The sequence below is a fragment of the Podarcis erhardii genome (genome assembly GCF_964252035.2).
Source record: "Podarcis erhardii genome assembly, chromosome: 5".
Classification (NCBI taxonomy): domain Eukaryota; kingdom Metazoa; phylum Chordata; class Lepidosauria; order Squamata; family Lacertidae; genus Podarcis; species Podarcis erhardii.
In genome coordinates, this window is record NC_138509.1 from 82051816 (window position 1) to 82069583 (window position 17768).

General features: G+C 45.5%; 1 protein-coding gene across 2 annotated transcripts; it reads left to right on the top strand.

The window, feature by feature from the left end:
- LOC309342726 (serine palmitoyltransferase small subunit B-like) lies at positions 1-11395 on the top strand. 2 transcript variants are annotated; one of them, XR_014156996.1, is made up of 3 exons: positions 1-101; positions 7602-7647; positions 9691-11395. XR_014156996.1 is itself a non-coding variant. In XM_081863557.1 (3 exons), the coding sequence occupies exons 1-3, from the start codon at positions 7028-7030 to the stop codon at positions 9932-9934; spliced, it is 330 nt and encodes a 109-aa protein (XP_081719683.1). In that variant the 5' UTR covers positions 6926-7027; the 3' UTR covers positions 9935-11395. The 2 variants fall into 2 exon arrangements, 1 of the variants encoding a protein (XP_081719683.1); XM_081863557.1 differs by lacking the exon at positions 1-101 and adding an exon at positions 6926-7067.
- The last annotated feature ends 6373 nt before the right edge of the window (positions 11396-17768 follow it).

Here is a 17768-nt window from a genome sequence, read left to right on the forward strand (position 1 = left end):
GGCTTGGGAAAAATGCTTAATGACTCTCCTTCCTCAGTTTGCAATCAGTTAGCTTGACAGCCGAGTGCATCTGCAGCACTCTCTGATCCGGTACTTGAAAGGTGAGACTTTATTCTTCTTCTTTTTTGAAATGGGCTATGGGAAATACAGCACACCCTTTTTTGTCTGGAAAGGCACAGGATAACGTTTTATTTATTTTTTTGTTTAAGGTGCTTTTGTTTTTTGTTTTTAAAAAGTAAAGATGTATAACTTGGCGGAGATCCACAGTAAAGTAATGTGGGGTCGCAGTTTCTTTCCTCTGATTCTTGAAGGCAGTAAGAAAGTCAAGAACCTTAGAGATCAGGCAGTATCTTATCAGTTATCCAGTTGGCAAACAGAAAGAGATCTTCCCCAGTTTCAGTTTCTGTCCCTAGTTTCAATTACTGTTTGGTTCTCCATCCTTGTAGAATTCAATGTTTTGCCCTCCTTCAAGTAGTGTTTAAGGGGGGAGCTCTATCTTTTGTGACAATCTCCATTAGCCACTGTTTTAGAAGGTTCCAGCGAGACATGGAACCTAGAATACAGTTTTGTACTAAACCAGGGTTACAGATTGCAGATATTCCTGGCTGTTCCTGGAGAGCCTGGGGATTTAACCTTCGGTCATTTGCATGCAAGGCAGATGCTGTACTACTGAGCTACCACCTTCCCTATGATTTTGCCCTTAACCTCTTTCCAAGGGCAATCCGTGGTGCCGTGGTACCTCAGGTTACAGATGCTTCAGGTTACAGAGTCCACTAACCCAGAAATAGTACCTCGGGTTAAGAACTTTGCTTCAGGATGAGAACAGAAATCGTGTGGCGACAGGGGGAGGCCTCATTAGCTAAAGTGGTACCTCAGGTTAAGAACGGTTTCAGGTTAAGAATGGACCTCCAGAATGAATTAAGTTCTTAACCCGAGGTACCACTGTAGATGAATCTCGTAGCCTTCCTGGATCTCCACAACCAAGTCTTTCTGGGGCTGGTGGAGAGCAGCGGTCTGGTCTCCCATCTCCGCTTCGCTTCCTTACTCAGATTGTCTGTTTGGAACCAATCACATTCAGTGATTGAATTGCAAAGACCTCCCCCCACCCCCGGGACACGGGTGGCACTGTTGGTTAAACCACAGAGCCTAGGACTTCCCGATCAGAAGGTCGGCGGTTCGAATCCCCGCGACGGGGTGAGCTCCCATTGCTCGGTCCCTGCTCCTGCCAACCTAGCAGTTCGAAAGCACGGTCAAAATGCAAGTAGATAAATAGGTACCACTCTGGTGGGAAGGTAAACGGCGTTTCCATGCGCTGCTCTGGTTCGCCAGAAGCGGCTTAGTCATGTTGGCCACAAGACCCAGAAGCTGTACACCTGCTCCCTCGGCCAATAAAGTAAGATGAGCACCGCAGCCCCAGAGTCGGTCACGACTGGACCCCACACCCCCAAGTACTGTCCAAGAAGTCAGTAAGGGGGCTGAGCTTAAACTGGTAAGGGGCAGGTGAGATGTGAGGCATGTGGACTTCTTAACCTCCATAATTAAAGCAGCCCCATCAATCCAGGGATGGAGGATAAATTTTGCTTGGGCAAAATAAGAGTCAGTTTAGGCATCAGACTGATCAAACTTGCAGCTGGATCTTCCTTCATCTTTTACCACACCTGAGGTATAGCAGACAAGGCAGCCTCAGACTGCATACAAATATAACATTATCTGAACAGTGTGAGCTGCTGCAGAACATTTATTTCTTCAAGGCTGAGCATGGGAAACATTTATTCTCTGAGTCTGAGCTCTAGACACTGGCTGTGTGCAGCAACTGATTGGCTAGCACCAGTGCTGCAAACTCCCTTCCTCTTTGCTTGAGTGGTTTTGCATTTCTTTCTTGAATAGCTTTTGTAAGAAGGAAAAGGTGAGGGGTGGACCAGAGACAGGGACAGGCAACCCACAGCCTTATAAGTATTGTTGGAGCTGTAACTCCCACCCCCCTGACCATTGGCCATGCTGGCTGGGGCTGATGAGAGTTGGGAGTCCAACAGTATCTGGAAGTCTGCAGGTTTCCCATCCGTGGTTTGAATTAATGAAAGAATAATGTGGTGCTTTATAAAATGTATATAATGTACTGTGCAGATGTCAGACTGATGTCCTGAACTGGAATTCAAATTGCTGACATATTTGTCTTTTACATAGCAAAGTCGAAAAAAGATGAACTCACATAATGGCAGGAAAAAACTCATTAAATGTTGTAATATTATGTTACACAAAGCATTATGAATTCCAGGTGCTGATGCTTACAGGTTGCATGTGGTTTTCAGTATGCACTTGAGCAATGCTCTCATTTCCTTTCTCACTGACAGAGCAGAAAACTTGACTTCTGACACAAACCTTGAGTTGTTGCTGCAGTGAGGGGCGGGGAACCTTGTGAGGAGAATGAGGAGTCCAAAGGGACTAGCACCTTTTCGCTTTCTTACAATGTGCAGTCTTTCCTGGTTTTACAGGCCCCATCTGCGCTATACATTTAAAGCAGCATCATACCATTTTAAACAGTCATGGCCCCCTCCTTCCCCGCCAAGAATCCTGGGAACTGTAGTTTGTTAAGGGTGCAGAGAGTTGTTAGGATACCCCTATTCGCCTCACAGAGCGACAATTCCCAGAGTAAATTTAATCAATCCCTCCACCCAGGGAACTCTGGGAATTTTAGCTCCATGAGGGAAATAGAGGTCTCTTCAGAAGAAGAAGAAGAAGAAGAAGAAGAAGAGTTTGGATTTGATATCCCGCTTTATCACTACCCTAAGGAGTCTCAAAGCGGCTAACATTCTCCTTTCCCTTCCTCCCCCACAACAAACACTCTGTGGGGTGAGTGGGGCTGAGAGACTTCAGAGAAGTGTGACTGGCCCAAGGTCACCCAGCAGCTGCATGTGGAGGAGCGGAGACACGAACCTGGTTCCCCAGATTACGAGACTACCGCTCTTAACCACTACACCACACTGGCTCTCTTCAGAACTCTCAGCTCCCGTAACTGTAGTTCTCGAGATTCTTTGGGGAAAACCTTGACAGCTTAATGTAGCATGACGAAGCTTTAAATGCATTGTGTAGGTGGGGCCACAGTCTGTGAGAGAGTTCTTTGTTGCTCCCATTTTACAGATGGTGAGAAAAAGGCTAGGCAATAAAATGTCCAAGACCATCCATCTATTCCCTTGGTGGCTGGTGCCCCCTGGGACAACTAGGGAAGAAGGCAGGGAAACTAACAGTAGGTTAGTTTCCAATGATTGGCAGAGCCACCCTTTGACTGGTGGTAAGGAAAAAGTTGAGGGAAAGCTGAGATGGATCGGCCTTCAAATGATCTATATTTCCCACTGGCCTTTAAAAAAGCACCGAGCACATTGTTAATGCTGCAGGGTCCTCTGAGGACATTATTTGAAATTTCAGCTCACCTTTGGCAGGGCTTTGTCCATCCATCCCATTGAGATACTATTCCTGCAGCACCAGAGGAGTAAACGAAGTGCCTTTGTGCTGATGCTAAAACATCATCCTTTGCTTCCTCTGACCTGTTGCATTTGTACAAACAGATGACTGAGCTTTTTTTTTTTAAAAAAAAAAACTCCCCCAAAAATGAAGTTTTAAAGCTATTTTTAAGGAAATTTGCAAAAAACAAACACTCACTTCCAGCATGGGTTGCCAAACTCCTGGGTTTCCCTGGACATTTTCAGCACTTTTGGACAGTCTGCCTGGACAAATCCTGGATATATCTGGGAAATCCCAGATGTATGGCAGCCCTAGACTGAATCAAATCAGTCTGGGGCACAGGAGAAGTGGAACCATCCCCCTGTAGGCTAGCAACCCAAGAAAAATAAGTAATACATCATTCAGAAAAACCCTTCTGTGTTTGCTCATACAGGTACACTTATTTACATCTAAAGGCAGCTACGTGGATATTGCCAAAAGGCACATACAGCATTTGTATGAGCAGGCACTGTGTCTGAATTGCTTTAGATGCCTGAAAGTGCTTTTGGCCCTTGTGCCAGATACTTGCTCATTTCCCTACCAATGACGAACAGCTCAGCAACTGCAAATAAGAGCCTTCTAAAAGCTGAAATTAAAGCAATTAAAAGAAGGAGTCCCTTGAGGGGGAGTCTTTGTTATATTTTGAGTTGACCTACAGGCTGCAGTCTTATGTACTATTAATTCGAAGGTCTTGCTTACAGATAAAGATACTTGGGGCTGAGTTGCCAAATCAAAATTTCCAACCTCTTTGGATACGGACTTTACACGAGACCTTTGTCAGCAAAGCTATACTGAAGAATTATGAAAGCCCATGAAGGCAGATCTGTTGGTTTTGATTTCATTTCCCAATGTGTTTGTATTGCTGGGAAAACTAAGGCTTATAAAGGGTGTTATCTGTTGAGAAATGGTCAGTGGGATTTTGCATAATAGTTTTTAGGTTTCAAGACAGATGTAGCGGTGCTTAATCTGTGGAACTCACTCCCACAGGGGTTGGGGCACCGACTTGCATGGGTTTAAAAGACTGGACAAATTCATGGATGAGATGACTTAGTTAGTGGCTACTACTCAAGAAAAATATGCTTTGCCTTCATAAGTGGATGAAATATGCTTCTGAATATCATTGGCTTGATCCAACAGGCCCCTCTTGTTTTCTTCCATGCTCTGGAAATGCTAGTATTTCCCAACCTGCTGGTGTTGTTTCTGTTCCACCCTCCATTAAGTAATGATCAAAGTCCTCAAGTAGGTGGATTATTTCCATAACAGCCGTAAGTATGGAAGTCTTGTTTCAAGCTTGTCTTAAGGTATCCCTCCAATTGAATATGTCAGAAAGGAGACATAAAAAGATTGTTTATTATTAATAGGGCATAGGGTTGATCTGCAGAACTTGTTACCAGGCTAAATGCAGACCAGCAGACAAGTATGGCAGTGCACCGCAGAACTGGTAGGAACCAAGCTAGATATGGCAGGGGTAGGCAAAGTGCTGTGCTCCAGATGTTACGCTCCAGCTGCCATACACCACAGGCCACAACAAGCCTGGCCATTTTCCAGGAACGCTTGGAGTTGAGGTGCAGCAACATCTCAAGGCTTACCTTGGAGATGCAGTGTTAATTGCATGCAAGCAATTAGCACACACGTTTGTTTGTTTTTTGAAAAGCTAAAGAGCTACCACATAGGAGATGGGGACAGGATCTTGATTGCTGCACACTTGATCTTGATTAAGAATGCTGCTCCCTGAAGCTGCCATTGGACCCGGGAAGGAAATTCATCTGCCTAAGGCTGCAAAAATGGGGGAGCTGAGTATCTTCAGGCCACTGTGCTTGTCTAAGAGGCTGGCTTGGGTTGCCAAGTTGAACACTCTATACTCAGGTAGGGTTTTATTTTAATGCTGTGGGTTACAGGGGAAGGCACTTTCTGCCTGCCGCAGTCCAGGCTGCTTTCAGATTGCCCAGAGGCCTGTCTCAATGTGGAGGGGGAGGTTTCATTTATTAGACTTATTAGTCGCTTGTCACTCCAAGGTCTCCAAGCAAATTAGAGCAAAACAAAAAACAAAAAACCCCACCCAAGATAGACAGGGTTGCCTTCACCTGACAGGCAACTTGGCCTTTTCCAATACCTGACTGTAATTCACCTGCTTGGAAGATTCTGCCCCGGTCCACTTCATGCATGAATTGGATGAAGGACAGTGTCTTGTGAATAAAGGCCAGCCCTTGGAGATCCATGGGTCTCTGCTCATGTCAAGATGTTGCTCGTGGCTTGGATATGCATAGGATGAATGCTTAGCATACGAAGGCCTCTGTGAGAGATGGAATCCCAGTTGTGCAGGGCTCCTGTGAAAGGGTTCATATGTAGCAGTCTAGGTGCATAAGCTTTCCTTCTCCATGTGCGGATGTCAGGGGGTGGGGTGAGAAAGCCACATGACCTCAGGAGTGGGGCTCTTCTGTCCTTTTAATTGCATGGCCCCCCTTCACATGATTTACGTGTGAAGGGGGCTTCCGTATTACAGACTGAATGCGGTGCAGGCGTCTGGTAGCTGAATGATGACAATGAACGACCTGTGGGTCTGCCCAGGTCTAAGATGCTGCAAATGTAGGCAAGGCCAATGTTGCGTTGGAGTTGGATTCAGCTAAGTTATTGCACTAGTGGAAGCCACTGCCATGAATCTAGCTAGTGCAACAGGACTTCCTGTCATCCCCAGATGGGAGAGAAGGAGGGAGATTGTTCCATATGGCAACATAAATGCATGTTCTGACTGAGCAACTGCCTGAGCACATTGCTGGATTCCACCCTTGGGTAAGGTAAAAAAAAAGAAAAAAAGAAAAGGTAAAGGACCCCTGGATGGTTAAGTCCAGTCAAAGGCGACTATGGGGTTGCAGTGCTCATCTCACTTTCAGACCAAGGGAGCCGGCCTTTGTCCGCAGACAGCTTTCTGGGTTATGTGGCCAACATGACTAATCCGCTTCTGGCGCAACGGGACACAGTGACAGAAGCCAGAGTGCATGGAAACGCCGTTTACCTTCCTGCCGCAGCGGTACCTATTTATCTACTTGCACTGGCGTGCTTTCGAACTGCTAGGTTGGCAGGAGCTGGGACAGAGCAACAGGAGCTCACCCCATCGTTGGAATTTGAACCTCCGACCTTTCAATCGGCAAGCCCAAGAGGCTCAGTGGTTTAGACCACAGCGCCACCCGCATCCCTTGGATATACCCTTCACATTGTGGGAAATGGAAGGTAGCCATACGCAGTGCTGATGAGGGTGGAGGAAGTACTTCCCTTGAAACACAGTTTGCCTCCTCTAGCCATGGGGCAAAGGCCACAAGATGCAGACCTGTCTAATCCAGCATCTTGTTCTCACAGTGGCTGACAAAATGGCTGTGGGATTTGAGAACTGGAGCACTCCTCCCTCCTGTGGTTTCCAGCAATTGGTCTTCAGAAGCATTTTTTCCTCCAACTGTGGAAGCAGAGCACAGCTACTACGGCCGGCGAGCAGCCATCAAGAACCCTCTCCATGAATGTGACCAATCCTCACTGAATGCCATCTAGCTTGGTGGCCATTACTGCTTCCTGTGGCAGTGAGTGCATGAAGAAATGCTTTATTTTAGCTGTCCTGAATCTTCCAACACTCAGCTTCATTGGGTGCCCATGAATTCTACCATTATGAGAGCAGGGGAAGACCTTTCTCTATCTACTTTCTCCATGCCTTGCATAATTTTTTAAAAACTTTGCGGGGAGGAAGAGACCCTCGAACAGTGATGGCCAAACTTGGCCCTTCAGCTGTTTTGGGACTACAGTTCCCACCATCCCTGACCACTGGTCCTGTTAGCTAGGGATGATGGGAAATGTAGTCCCAAAACAGCTGGGGGGGGGGGGAGTTTGGCCATCACTGCCCCAGAATCCCCAAAGGAGGCATATCTCAGCATATGTGTGTCCCCTGGGCTTTTGTGCTGGTGACCCACCCACCTCTTCTAGGTCAACTGCCTGATCCCTAATCTGTATTAAATTATTTAGCATGCTTTCTGATACAGGTTTTTTTTTTTACACGTTACTTTATTTTGACACTTCTGGTGTTTGTAAGTTGCTGACTATGTTTCTCCATTGCTTCCTAGGAGTGGCAAGAATGACTAATCTTCAGGAAATCGTGAGTGGATACAGGTAAGAATGAACTCATAATTTAGGATTATTCTTGCAGAGAGCACACCAAACTTCCTTCTGTTAGGAAATATAAATGTTATAATTCCTTTACGTACTGAGTCGTCCTTCGTTAAGCCCTTCTGGATGAGTTTGAATGCGGTCAACTTGTTTTTAATCACTGATTTTATCTGTACTTTAAATAAACACCTCACACTGTTTTATGAAAGGACTTGAAGGCTTTTAAAAAATCATTGTGGCACGTAACTCCTCTTAAATAAAAATTGAAAGGCCTCCGAAATATATGCCCTTGATTGCATTTGGCAATCATTCTATATACTGAACCTTCCAAATGTTTTATACTAATATTGTTCTGACAGGTTCATATATAGAGCTCAATAGGTTGGCACATCTGTGCTTTAGTACAGGTCAAGCAACTTGATTTAGGCAGGCTTTTGCAGAGGCTGAAAGAAACTCAAGCCACTTCCAGTTATTGAGGCTGCTAGCCATAATAAAAATAAGAATAACAACATCCAAACACAAAATAAGGCATCAAAGACAGAGTGAGACATACTTTGATTTAAATTTTTTTTTTAAGAAAGACTCTTTACCTGAGAGTGTATGTCTGATATGCTGTAAAACAAGTTGTGAAATCTGTCGGTTTTTTTGGCATTTTTGATGTGTCTGAATTTCAGGCACACACCTGATTAGCCCTGAACCTAGGTCTGTTGATTTCATTGGGTCTGCTCTGTGTAACACTTATTTAGAGACAGCTTTGCAAGTTTGATGAACTGAATGCATGGGTAACTTGCAACTTATGCCCATTTGACACGTGCAATTTCAACTTTATGTGGTTGGAATTGCACAAATTAAATGCATGGGAGGCAGAGTGCTTTTCCCAGCGTAGAAAGAAGGTTTTCAGCTCTTAGACTTGCTTGCTGGGCTGTGGGAGGCTCTGGGAAGCTCTTGCAAGATCTCATGATAACTCAGGAACAGCCCTGCAAATTCTCACAAGAGACTCCTCCCAAAGCCTGGTAAACAGGGCAGAAAGCTTAAAAACTCATTGACTTCCTTGAAACATAATGACAACAACAACAACAACAACAACAATTTATTTATTTATACTCTACCCATCTGACTGGGTTGTCCCAGCCACTCTGGGCAGATTCCATTACACATTAATAGCTTTCCTATACAGGACTGTCTTCAGATGTCTTCTAAAGGTCATATAGTTACTCATTTCCTTGACTTCTGATGGGAGGGCATTCCACAGGATGGGTGCCACTATGTAGAGGCCCTCTGGCTGGTTCCCTATAACTTCACTTTTTGCAGTGAGGGAACCATCAGAAGGCCCTAAGTGCTGGACAATGGGGGTGGAGACGCTCCTTCAGGTATACTGGGCTGAGTCTGTTTAGGTCTTTAAAGGTCAGCACCAACACTTTGAACTGTGCTTGGAAACATACTGGGAGCCAGTGAAGATCTTCCAGGACTGGTGTTCTATGGTCCCAGTGGTCACTCCCAGTCACCAGACTACCTGTTGCATTGTGGGTTAGTCGTAGTTTCCAAGTAGCCTTCAAAGGTAGCACCACGTAGAGTGCAAGTTCAGGTGCAGTTCCAAAGGAGTGGTTTGAGTACAGTCATACCTTGGTTTTTGAACAGCTTAGTACTCAAATGTTTTGGCTCCTGAACGCCGCAAACCTGGAAGCGAGTGTTCCGATTTGTGAATGTTTTTTGGAAGCCAAACATCTGACACAGCACCCGCGGCTTCCGATTGAGTGCAGGAAGCTCCTGCAGCCAATTGGAAGCCGCGCCTTGGTTTTCTAACATTTTCGGAAGTCGAACGGACTTCCGGAATGGATTCCGTTCGAGAACTAAGGTACGACTGTATGCGTATCTTTGTTTATCTGCAACCCCCGGGGATGTAACCCCCGAGCAAGATGCGATTGCCCGTATCACTTTTTGAAAACGAAAAATAAAACCCCTAACCCCAAAATGATTGTTCTGTCTTCTCTGTTTCCTCTGCTTTCAGTTCAAACTGTATCACCCACACTTTTGTTGCTCCAACAGGACGAACTTCGAGAAGCAACGATTAATGGCGGCGAGAACGATGAAGGGCGTGAAGGATTTTATCTACTGGCTTTATGTTCAGTACATGCTGGTCACGTGTGCCTTTGACATGGAACCCTGGGAAGAAGTGGTGATGCATTTTTTCACTGCCACCACTCTAACTATGTCAGTGTTCACAGTTTATTTGTTCATTCCTACCCGTTTGAACCAGGCTTTCCAGTTCTTTCTACAGCTAGTCAAGTAGCTGAAGTGGACGCTTCATGACTGAGCTTGGATAACTAGATGTATTTTTGCCACATTTCTGTAAATAGAACAATTTGGAAGTATGCGCAGGTCTCTTTACCCCTCGCCACTTTTAATCCAGTGCATCGGTACACGCGTTTGCCAGTTGTGATGACCATTTTTTTAACAACAGTGAATCACAGAGGAACACAGGAAGGTGAATCAGAGCACTGTTCCACCTGACCATCCCCAGAATTTTAGACTGGTCCCTTCTCCACCCTACTTGGAAATGGCTGGACTTGAACCTGGGACTTTCTCCATGCAAAGCTGATGAAGGAACACTACATGCCACCTAGTCCGGCAACAATTTCTTTTCATTGTTTGACTCTCTTCTAGTGAAGAGGAAAGAGAAAAGAAAATGAGGCGGGAACATAGAGAGAGGGAAGGAGGGAGAATTCAAAGTATACATGCTTAAAAACCATTGCAGATAGGCCCCATGTTACAGGCTGGCACTAAAGATGGGCCCTTGGGTTTGAAAGAAAACTGAAGGCTGTTGAAATAAGCTATGGTTCTATGAACGGGCACCCTACATTATGGATTTATTATTATTTTTTTGCAAGCCACACTCTTACACCTGCAGTTGACTAGAAGGCAGCGTTATGTGTGGACAAAGAGAGCCATTGTTGTCATGACCTTAGCGATGTTTCCTTGGCCTGCTCAAACATCCCTGGCTGATACATGCTCAACAAGTCACTGAAAACTCAAAGGGAAGTGATGCCATAAAAGAAAGAAATCCTGCCATCATTAGCTTGCAGGGATTAAGGTTACAGGACTAGTTGTCCTAATAAGGTAACCTTGCTGCGAGAGTCCAGCTGTAGGAGCAGGAGCGTAGGAAGGGGGTTGCGGTGGATGCGGCCCGCCCTGTGTGCCCCCACTGGGGGGGGTGTGACAAAATGCCAGGCAGCACTTACCATGGGGCCTGCAGCGTGCCTGAGCCATGTATCTCTCCTGGGAGTGACGCAGTGGCTTGAGCGCCCGCAGGCTCCACACTGCCCCAAACAGTCCGCCTGCTGCCTCCCCCTCAGCTGTAGGGTGGCTGAGTGGGAGGAGGCAGGCAGACTCCTCCGAGGCCCCGCGGTGCCCCCATGGACGGTTGGCCCCGCCCCTGGGCGCAGGGCACGCACGCTGCCTCAAGCGTCCGATCGGCTTGCTCTGCTGCTGGCACCAGGGGTGCTGAGTACAGTGGTACCTCGGGTTAAGAACTTAATTCGTTCCAGAGGTCCGTTTTTAACCTGAAACTGTTCTTAACCTGAAGCACCACTTTAGCTAATGGGGCCTCCCGCTGCTGCCGCACGACTTCTGTTCTCATCCTGAAGCAAAATTCTTAACCCGAGGTACTATTTCTGGGTTAGCGGAGTCTGTAACTTGAAGCGTCTGTAACCCGAGGTACCACTGTATTTTAATAATAAAACTAGTCACCCAAGTTTGAAATTGCCCTTCATTTAGCTACATGCAGTAACTACTTGGGCCCGTGCCATCTGAACAACGCTGTAGAAGTAGGACCTATGGGATATGGTTCTAGCACAGCAGAACAGCTCAGCAAGAACATAAGGGCTCTTTGTGAAGGTCAAACATCCTTTTCTTTCAGTTGCCAGCTGGGAAGCCAGCAAACAAAACCCGGGTGCAACAACACTCTCCACATTTGTGATTCCCAGCAACACATTCAGAGGGGCGTTTGCCTTCAACAGTGGAGGCAGATCATAGGCTTCTCTTCCATACACTTGCCTCCTCTTTTAAGACATCGCTATAACTTGTGGGAGAAAATTCCACAGTTTAACTGTGCACTGTTTGAAGAAGCGCTCTTTTTGGGTCTATCCGAAATCTTTCTGCTTCGTTGAATGGTCCCCGATTGTACAGTGGTACCTCTGGTTACAATTTTAATTCGTTCCGGAGGTCCATTCTTAATCTGAAACTGTTCTTAACCTGGTACCACTTTAGCCAATGGGGCCTCCTGCTGCCAGCACGCAATTCCTGTTCTCATCCTGAGGTAAAGTTCTTAACCCGAGGTACTACTTCCGGGTTAGCCGAGTCTGTAACCCAAAGTGTTTGTAACCCAAGGTGTTTTTAACCCAAGGTACCACTGTAGTTATATGAAAGGGGGGGGGGGCGGGAATGATACTTTTGTCATTGCCTCCACATCATAGATAATCTTGTACATGTTCCTCCCTGCCACGCCTTTTCCCCTACACTAAAAAGCACCAAATGTCACAACCTTTCCCCATAAGGGCGTTCCTCCGGTGCTAAGTTGCTAGAAGTTGCATCATAAACACATATAGGAGGCATTGGGGATATGATGTGAGCAGAAACTCACTTACACATCATCCCATTAACTCTGAAGCCTTCAGAAGCCATAGGAGGTGCTATGGAGATCAGTATCAGCGGGCAAACAGCAGCTTAACAGTGATTTATCTGGCTGCGTAGGGTGCTTAAGCTCTTTATGATGAAACATAATACTGGACTGTTACTTGAGTGTTGAAAAGATGACTGAGAGAATATATACAAATTCTAAAAGTAGCAGTACACACCGAGAGTAATAAAAATAGAACAGTAATGGCAGGATGATAGCAGTTAAACTGCAAGTTGGGGCTTAACCAACTGCATGTAGAAAATGTTCAGAAAACGCCTCCAATGTGCAATTTTTCTTAATGCATAGTTTTGTTTTTGTTATCACAGGGAAGCCCTATCATGAGGGAATTGAAATGTGCCATGTCTCTAACAGAGAAATGCACCCTATGTTTTCTTACAAGCTTTCTTTCTGCCTGTTGGCGGTTGGAGTCCTAATATGCAGTGTCTCTCTCATGTAAGAACAGGAAAAACTCCTGCAGCTTGATAAGGCTGATGGGACTAGAGACCCCTGAAAGGTGCAAAATGGAAGCTAAATGATTCTGCCGCCTTTGCTGGGCTCTGAAATATTTTCCTTCACTTGCGCACAAAGGTCTAGTGGTTAGATGACTGGGGTTGAACTGAAGAGACTAATAACAAAAAAATGATTTTTAGAATTGGGAAATCAAAGGGAGCAAAGAAGATATTGCAGGAAGTGGACTGGTGTCACCCAGACTGTTGAATCCTGCATGCTGTTTAAATTAAGGACATTTATTATATTTTACACGATTTCCCCCTTCTTCCATGGGCTGGTGGCAAAGCAGAAAATCCCATCTTTCTAGTGGTGAGCCCTGCTGAGCTAAGCCTTAGCACTGGCTCAGCATGTCGACTGAACAGGGACACATGGTTAAGCTCTCTCCTTACTCATATGTAGCCCAAAACAAACCATGGCGCAACAATAAAAAGTACAGAGAAAGAGCTGGTTCAATGTTCATGACTTGGTTTTCCCCCCAGAAATAAAACTTTTCAAAAACACATTTAAATACAAAAGCAAAGGCGTTTGCAATGTTCCATTTTCTTTCCATATTCAAGAACTTGAGACATACTTCCTACAGGTGCAAGTGACAAACCTAGAATTGTGTAACACAACCCCCATAATTCCTAGCATTACAAAACCGTATCTTAGCATTCATCATGTTTGGAGATTTTCTTTAGTACTTATGTCCTAGTTGAAAAAGTCCTCTTCAGCCTTCTCCTTCCAGCTATCTCCTAGTCACCTTACTGCTTGTTTCAGAACTTCTTGGGGCAAGCTGTGCACATTCTCAGCGCTTACAGCTGACACTCACTATGCTAGTGGGGCAATCATGACAGTTACAGGCAAGAAGAGCACTAATCCAGCCGTATCATATGGTGACAAGGTATTATTATGCAAACCCACACCGTTTTATTGGATTATATCTAAACTCTGAAGCAAAGCCTCCAACGCCTGAGAATGCTGTTTTATCAATGTAGATGTAATAGTCACTTTCATAACTTATTTTGTATACTCCCAACAGCTGTAAAACAGGACCTACCTATCACTCTCAAAGAGCATAAAACAAGCTTATACAGGCTAAGGCAATCTTTTTCCTCAGATGTGGCTGTGATTAAAGACAAAGGTACTGGTTATTTATTTACAGACACAAGTACACAAGTGTCAGAGCCGCCCCCAGGTCCCAGCTCACAAAGGACCAACGCCCGGCTGTAGTTATGTACAAAAGTCTTTATTGAAGTTCAGTTTCCATTTCAAAGCCGCAGCGTGCAACTCTACGTCTTAAAGCCTAGACCGGCGAAGTTCCGTCTGACTCTCCTCCCCTTCCACACCAGTTTAAGACTCTAGCCTTGCTCCACCTCTTCCTTAGCTCCTTCCTCCTCTGGGCCCTCCTGCCCGCTGGGGTTTCATCCTTTCTGGACTCTTCTGACGCTGACCCCCCTGATTCTTGCCCCTCCTTCCGGCGGGCTTTAGGACCTGGTTCCCTATCCGGGCTACCTGCTGTGCCGCTCGCCTGTACATTTGAACTTGGCGCGCGCGCCCAGCCGGCAACCTTCCTCTTGACCGTTCCCTCGCTCTCCGATGGAGGCGTGGCCAACCCTGACTCATCTTCTCTCGCTGGTGGTGAATACACTGGCCCTGATACCTGGGACTCCTCCCCCCCACTACGCTCTGGTGGGGAAGTTGGTCCTGATTTCCAACTGCTGCTCTGGGAGTCCCTGCTGGCCCCTTGCTTCTGGGGTGTCCCCCTTGGGGCCCCCCTTGCCCTGGCCATCGGCGCCCCCTTCTGTGAATCTTCCGATTCGCTGGAGAGGCTCATGGAATCTCTCGGGCTACTGTCATCTTCTCCTACGCTGCCCTCGGATTGCTCCCCCTCGCTCTCCATCTCCTCCCCTCCCTGCGCTCTCGCTGCGTCCCTGACAACAAGGTTTAATTATATTATTACTATATAATGAAAAAATCTACTGTTGAGATAGTAACAAATGAATATTTCAGTTTTTTCTTCACACTGTCATTAAATGTATCTCTTTTCAGCCCAGAATCACTAGCATATGCTTCTCATCAGTAAAAGATTATCTCTAACCTACTAGTGTTTTGTTTTGAAACATGCCTCAATTAAGCCTTTCCATACCTGTATTTGTCTTCACATGAAAGCATTAATGGATCAATTGCCAGCTCTTATTGCGTAACACATTTCTGACAGATGACACTCTGTAATAGTAGGGTTGCCTTTTCTTTTGCTGACAAGTCTTCTGTAGCTTTCACAAGTGCACGGCAGGAGCAAATTGCAACAGCCAAAGTCATCCTATTACTTCATGTCCATGAAAGGAATTTCTGCCCGACACACAGCTACAAAAGGCATCTTAAAACCAACCTAGTTCATGCTGATTTTTCCCAACTTCCCCTCTTCCTTCCCATGTCTCATCACTATTCTCAATGGTAAACCTATGGGCTGGTCCTATGCGCAACCACATCTTAGGCACTTTATTAATAAAGTGTTAAAAGAGCAGGAACATTGTCAGGGAAAAGACAATGGTTGAAATAAATGTGTTTGGGCTGACGACATGGAACTCCCTCAAAAAACCAGCACCCTCCCAACAAGCTGCATAATTTACAACACAGCCTCTCCCAATTGTGTTGAGATCACCTCATGGAAAAGCATCCCTATTTGAAATGGTTGCATCTTGACAGGTACCTCCAAGGTCAAAGATTCCCCAATTTATTTTCCCCATGAACCTCTTGCAAATTGTTGAGGGTCTTGGGAGAACCACTTAACAATGTTTCTGCCTGTTGTAGTAATTGCAGTGTAGTGTGCTAGATGCTGTATGGTTTTTATTTGTATTTTTGCTGCTGCTTTTATTTCTTATACAGTGATACCTCGGGTTAAGTACTTACCGTATTTTTCACTCTATAACACGCACCAGACCATAACACGCACGTAGTTTTTAGAGGAGGAAAACAAGAAAAAAAAAATTCTAAACGAAATAGTGGATATATGATTTTTGTGGTTCATGCTGTGGCCACAGACATGTGATCTGACAGTGAGTTTGGAGTAGCCCAATGCAAAAATCCTGAGGATCCATGTGGATCCATGCTTTGTAACCACGGAGGAGGGAAGGAAGGGGAACCATGGATCCTCTGCTCACGACTGCAGCAGATCCCTCCCGCCATCCGTAGGCATTCGCTCCATAACACGCAGACATTTCCCCTTACTTTCTAGGAGGAAAAAAGTGAGTGTTATGGTGCAAAAATTACGGTAATTCATTCTGGAGGTCTGTTCTTAACCTGAAACTGGTCTTAACCTGAAGCACCACTTTAGCTAATGGGGCCTCCTGCTGCTGCCGCGCTGCCGGAGCCTGATTTCTGTTCTTATCCTGAAGCAAAGTTCTTAACCTGAAGCACTATTTCTGGGTTAGCGGAGTGTGTAACCTGAAGCATATGTAACCCAAGGTACCACTGTATCTTGTGTTTTATTACACTGAAGCCAAAACATGATAAGCTGGAAATGAGTGGCAAGACTCATGAGATGTCACACACTGGCTGGACACAGAAGAACAGTGGGACGCACCAGCTGGGTAACCCCCAAGGGAAGAAGGCTCAGAGCCAAGGGACTGGTGGTGAGACGATGACTAGCAGGAGGGGGAAGATTGGGCGGAGGTGGTGTTGGAAGCAGAAGAGATAACGGCTTCGTGAGTTCAAGGGAGAGTCTGTGGCAGAGAGAAGTTCAGAAGTGGAAGCAGCCTGCTTTTATTGAAATGTTGCAATACGGTTTTGTTTCTCTGCCTACAGTTTTACTCATCATACTGTCTGAACCAGCTCACCCAGAAAAGAGTTGTTGTTTCTAACGAAATGAGTATTACTTCAGGCCTATAGCAGTGTCGGTTTTCTTTACTACGTGGGTATAACCTGTGATGAAGCAGTTCCAGACAGAGGTTTTTAAAGAGTCAGACAATGCTGGTGGGCTTAAAATGGAAGTGACCAAAGACTTATGAATGAAAAGTACTTACACCATATTGTGCTCTTGCCTATCACCCACCCTGCACCCAAATTTAGGAATCTCAATGAATGATCATAATGCTGTACTATGAAGTAGCCAATATACAGGGGCACAATTTTTATTCTTAACACAAGGGAAGATTGTATAATAACTTTGATCTGGGATCAAATGTTTAAAACAAACATTTTCAACTACAAGTTACATGAACTCCGCCACTCCCAAGGAGCTACTTTGGTTGAATAAAGAAAACGGGTCCATGTCATTCTTAGAATCATAGAATCATAGAGTTGGAAGAGACCACAAGGGCCATCGAATCCAACCCCCTGCCAAGCAGGAAACACCATCAGAGCACTCCTGACATATGGTTGTCAAGCCTCTGCTTAAAGACCTCCAAAGAAGGAGACTCCACCACACTCCTTGGCAGCAAATTCCACTGTCGAACAGCTCTTACTGTCAGGAAGTTCTTCCTAATGTTTAGGTGGAATCTTTTTTCTTGTAGTTTGGAACCATTGCTCCGTGTCCGCTTCTCTGGAGCAGCAGAAAACAACCTTTCTCCCTCCTTTTACACACGCACATCAGTTCCCTTCACCTGTGCAAGAGACAGACATGTAGAGATGGATTTCCAGAACAAAGATGCAACCTCCTAAGCTTCCCTTCCCTTCCAAGAAAAACAGTAGCCTGCCTCAACGGGACTGACGCAAAGTTAACTTTTAGAAAGCCTGAGCCCTAGATAGAATGTGGCTAATTTTCAAAGCACACAGTAACATCTCACTATGGGGCATCAGCTGCCAATAACGCTAGAGGGAATTAAAATTAAGCTTCTTGTAATCTAGGGCCTATATTCTAGACAGTTATTAGATGCCTGTATTACAGAAATATGAGTTCCATCCACTTTCCTCCACATTCTTCATTTCCTGCAGCTTCATATAGCAACTGAATGCAAGA

Coding starts and splice junctions, on each gene's coding strand:
- LOC309342726 (XM_081863557.1), top strand. CDS start 7,028: ATGCCATCTAGCTTGGTGGCCATTACTGCTTCCTGTGGCA. Junction 7,068..7,601: donor CATTACTGCTTCCTGTGGCA/GTGAGTGCATGA, acceptor ATTGCTTCCTAG/GAGTGGCAAGAATGACTAAT. Junction 7,648..9,690: donor GAAATCGTGAGTGGATACAG/GTAAGAATGAAC, acceptor TTGCTCCAACAG/GACGAACTTCGAGAAGCAAC.